A 4,934-nucleotide genomic window follows, 5' to 3' on the forward strand; every position below is an offset into this window, starting at 1 on the left:
GGGGTTTTCGTTACAGATCGAGTAAAACATGGAAGGAATGGGAATTATTTTGTTGTTACTACTTGTTAATTCAAAGAAGCCACACCAGCGGCTATATTTCCTGAGGAGTTTGGGGAGATTTGGTATGCCACTAATGACTCAATCAAATTTCTGCAGGTTGGAGTGCATTCTGACTGGTTGCATCACCGTCTGGCGTGGAGGTGCCAATGCACATGATCGAGAAGAGCTGCAGAGAGTTGTAAACCCGGTCACCTCCATCGTGGGATTCAGCCTGGACATCTTCAGCTGGCGTTGCCTTAAAAAGATGGCGTCCATCATTAAGGAGCCTCATCATCCAAGAAATGCCTTCTCCTCAATACTACCATCAGGAGTCAGAACACACACACACCTTTTTCACCTCTGCCATCAGATTTCTGAACGGACCATAAAGCCATGAACAATCTCGCTTGTTGTTCTCTTATCACGTTATTTATTTATAAAATTTATTGTAAATTATGGTAATTTGTTTAGGTATTGCACTGTACTGCTACTGCAAAACAACTAATTTCACAACATATCTCGGTGATAATAAACCTGATTTTGATTCTGTTTTACTCCGATAAATAATTTCCTTTAGTGACGGGGGTTAGAGCTTTACATTTTAGAAGTTTGATGTACTGATCTGCACGAGTGTACAAATCTCAACACCCAGGCAAGTGCTGGGTGGAATAACAGATATTTAGAGCCTGTAAGCAAAATGTCGTGAATCTGGGGGAAATATTTCTTTTAATTTCGCAGATTGCTATACACTAATATTTGACTAAACATAGCGAGGAAAATGCTTCTTCCATGTGTACCACGAGGCGGAATGCTCCCACTTCTCACAGTACTGCCTGATGTTTTAAATTGGTTGTTAAGAGCGGGGCCGCGCTGCAGGGGATCAACATGATACCAGGTAGTCTGACGCTGTCCGCTGATAATCTTCATTGCATGGGGTGGGATGAGTACCGAAAACTGGGATTTGTTTCTGTGAACTAAGTGTTGATTTAGGCAAATTCCATGTCGGGTCTGCGGCATGAAAGTGTCCTACTGTGATCAAATGCAAAACAGGGCTCGCAGTCTTAAATAGATTCACAGATGATTTGTTTTATGGCTCAATTGTTAGCCTCCTGAAGGCCGTGGGAAACTTCGCGTTTCCAGATGAAAGCAAAACTTGGCTGGACTCTGGTGTTAAAAGCGACAGCTTTCAGTCTCCAGATATCACAGAAAGTACAAAGTTTTCCACTGAGCAGTGGGAAAACTTCAGAAGCCCCATTAGCACTTGAGTGATGTTTGCTTATGAGTAACAATCGGTTCCTTAACTTTCCATTTTGCGACTTACTAACCAGCTAAGCTGTTGCTCATCTCATACTTTTTTTCGTAGTGTTGACTATTGTTAAGCTTCCGGATACAAACTATTTTGAGTATCCCTACCCCTTTCGCGATACCGTTTATTTCGGACGGCTTCTTTGATTAAAATGGACATTCTTTTGGAAATGAGTTTTGAATTTCTAACATACGCACCACCTTTGTGCTGAAGTATTTGTAAATCAAAATACAATTAACTTAAACATTCATATCAGAACTCTCGTGTTAACTCTGATGCATAAATGCTATAAGTTTTTGTACGTAAGATTTGCGCTTTAACTTTTCTATTATTTTTAAATGGCCATTATCATTAAAATTAAATTTTCGTACTATATTTAATAGGTTACATTACCGTTAAAATTCAATGCATCAATAGAAACGCAGAATGAGATACAAAATGATTTTCAATGTTTATTAATGTCGTTAATTGAAATATAAACATAACATATAAGAAGAAGTAATAAGCCCGCAAGCATTCTATCAAATAAATTAGATGTATTTCATTGAATACAACATTATAAACGCCTTCTACAAAATAGGCTACGGATAAGCACCCTTCAGCGTGAAGTACCCTGATTTTAGCACACATAAGGGACATTTTTTTTGCCCAGCAGTGTTTCGAAAAGCATATCTATGAGATACATAAGAAGAGTCTAATCTTTAATAAAGCTGTACAAAGTCTTCACCAGGGTCTCCACACGCTTGAAAATGCAATCGGCGAATTGTGCATTAAGGCCAAATCTTCTTGTAGCTGCTGAGCAGACGAGCTGGCCAGTAGGTGCATGTTTGCAGGAGGATTTGGAAACGGATCGATATTTTTGCTGCACACTTTAAACCCACGATTGCAGTGTCGGTCCGGAGATGAGCGAGGAGATGGATCCACAGCACCCGAGGATGCGGCATGAGCCGGAGGAATGTCCCCCTGGGTCGCTGAAGGGAGCTGACTCTTTGAGGTTTGCGGGTTAAGGGCTTGTGTCTTCAGACTGGACTGGCGTGAACCATCGCTGGATCGAGGCAGCGACTTGAGCAAGTGGTTCAACAAGCGCGCCCCCACGGTTTTGTCCATCCAATCGCACGTCAGTAGCAGGTTGTGCACTTCATGCATACACTGGATGTAGCCAGCACTATACCGCTGCTGGGCCTCCAGTCCTATTTTAGTATCAGCTAAAATAAAGTAAGACATAAGCATGAATAATAAGAAAATGAACTTTCGGTTTCCTAATTATAGTCGCGTACGTTTACAAGCAAGCGGATTTCAAACGTTAAAATAAAATTTTAAAACAAACAATTACTACAAGATTACTTAGATTAAATTGAATACACTGTAGTTTGACATAGATCCATAAGACCACCTTGATGTCGTTGTACATTATTGGTCCCAATAGCACTGAACCGAAACTCACCCATCATCCTGCTGTTTTGAACATTCTGAAGGTGTTTCACTGTCATCTCGAGGATATCTGCTTTTTCCAGTTTCGATTGCTAGAAAATAATGAAGAGCTGTTGTCATATTCGGCTTTCAATCAGCTTCAATGAACGATCAGCAGACTCCATGCATTCAGGGCAGGAAGCAGAACAGAGCGCGGGTACTTACATCGAGGCGAAAGGCGCTGACGACTGTTTCTTTCAGTTGGTCTAGACAGTTGTTGATCCGCTCTCGGCGTTTCCTTTCGATAAGAGGTTTTCTTAACTGCAGGACAAGACATACACAGAATAAGCACGTGCCATTGTTGGAACTTCAGCCAAGTATTATTTGCGCCCTTCCAAAATCTAACGGCGCTGACATTATTTTTCTTACCTTGCGCTCTTCTTTGGCACTTGAGAGTTTTTCCACGTTGCTGCTGAAGGTCGTGGCAGTCATGTTTTCACCGATCTGGAGAAGAGATTTGCTGCAAGATGCTCGCTGGTTTCAGACTGAGGCTGTGATGTCTTCTTGCTCTCTGCCGAACTTCTATTTATATCCACAAATTAGCATGTGAATGCGTGAGTTCCCGAGCTCAGCCACTTTCCCACACTTGGGGTCGCGGCCAGAGGCGAGTGTCCATCAATCAACAGTGACAGCTCAGTGCTCTCACTCAATGGCCAGGCTGACCGCCCAAAGAGCGACAGATGGCCGAGGCCAGGAATCTCTTCCAGCCGAATCTTATCGTTCTCTCAGCACTCCAAGCAGTTCGCATGGGTCTTCAAACTGCCCCTCTCTACATTCCCATGGATTTGGTTAGTGGTGAGAAAAGACATGGTGTTACTCCAGTTACACCTGGGAACTCTGTCTTTTTTCATCATGTGAATGGTGTCAATTTTGCAACCGCAAAAACACGAAATGCATCCGCCCTGTCCCATTCACAGCTGTTGGGTTGAGTTCTTATTGAGGTTTGGATCACTTTCCTTGTTACATTGTCAAGGTTTTCTCTGTTCATTATGAAACGGAATACACTGCCTTGAACGTTACTGTATCATGCTTTTGAAATAGTTTATGCGTTTCCTTTTAACAATGAGACTTTCATTTTGAAAATTGTATCTTTCACCTTTATAACAATTAGTGTATTATTTATTGTTCGTTCACAACAGGTAAATGTTTTGGTTTCTTGCGGGATGACCGAGGATCATTGATTTGCTTCTAACGCGTGACCCAATTTTATACAAAATAAATATACTTTTCACTATTTGAATGACTAAATACCACATTATCCAACTAATTATTATTAATTACTCATTGGTCAAACGAATGAAATAGACTCAGGCACACGATATACTTCGGCTGGGTATTAAAATTGAAAATACTGTTTTTTAAAAAAAATTGGTTCAAGAATTTATCGCCAGAAAGGAGTCTTTACGTCCGGTTGATTTTTGGAGAATGCAGAATATTGACAAGGAGCTAGCGCTCCCGTTAAGGAGTGTTTTTTTTAAAATTACACTACAGTAGACGACCGTTTATGTTGGGGACTGTTTCTGCGTATAGTTCTGCATCGAGGCCACACCCTGTAGGCTTGTTCCTTCGGAGCGCTGCCATTCTGAACAAACTCTTTAAATTGGGCCGAAGAGAGGTGGAAACAAAACGTGCGAATCTTAATTTTAAAAATCATGTGTACCAAAATATATATATATTTAATTTTGAAAGACCTTTCCTTTCTTTGACCAGTGCTCAAGTTTTTGTGTGCTTGTATAAAAATTTTGTTCAGAAGAAAAAGATTTGTAACAATAAATACGTAGCACCGTTCACGAAGTTGTGATATCTCAGAGTGCTTTCCACCATGAACTGCATCTCCAAAGTGTTAAATGTTGAAATGTATGAAAGGCGCCAGTCAATTTACGTACAGCAAGCTCCCAAAAAAGCAGCGTAAAATAATCAAATAATCTATTTTCATTGGCGATTGCTAAAATCATAGATCATTAACCCAACATTGTGTAAGTTTGTGTGTGTGTGTGTGCACGCGCGCGCGTTGGTAGGGGTGTAGGTGTGGGGAGGGTGGAGGGAGGTGAGTTTAGGCGTTGTCCTTTTCCAATTCATTTATACAGAGTTACCATATAAGAACTGGACTATGCACGAC

General features: G+C 41.0%; 1 protein-coding gene across 1 annotated transcript; it reads right to left on the reverse strand.

The window, feature by feature from the left end:
• Nucleotides 1-1,856: 1,856 nt before the first annotated feature.
• Nucleotides 1,857-3,287, reverse strand: her8.2 (hairy-related 8.2). The gene is made up of 4 exons (XM_072254629.1): nucleotides 3,185-3,287; nucleotides 2,981-3,076; nucleotides 2,790-2,868; nucleotides 1,857-2,550 (listed from the first exon to the last, which is right to left on the reverse strand). The coding sequence occupies exons 1-4, from the start codon at nucleotides 3,245-3,247 to the stop codon at nucleotides 2,069-2,071; spliced, it is 720 nt and encodes a 239-aa protein (XP_072110730.1). The 5' UTR covers nucleotides 3,248-3,287; the 3' UTR covers nucleotides 1,857-2,068.
• Nucleotides 3,288-4,934: the final 1,647 nt, after the last annotated feature.

This window comes from Mobula birostris, chromosome 4, assembly GCF_030028105.1.
Source record: "Mobula birostris isolate sMobBir1 chromosome 4, sMobBir1.hap1, whole genome shotgun sequence".
In the NCBI taxonomy this organism is placed as follows: Eukaryota; Metazoa; Chordata; class Chondrichthyes; order Myliobatiformes; family Myliobatidae; genus Mobula; species Mobula birostris.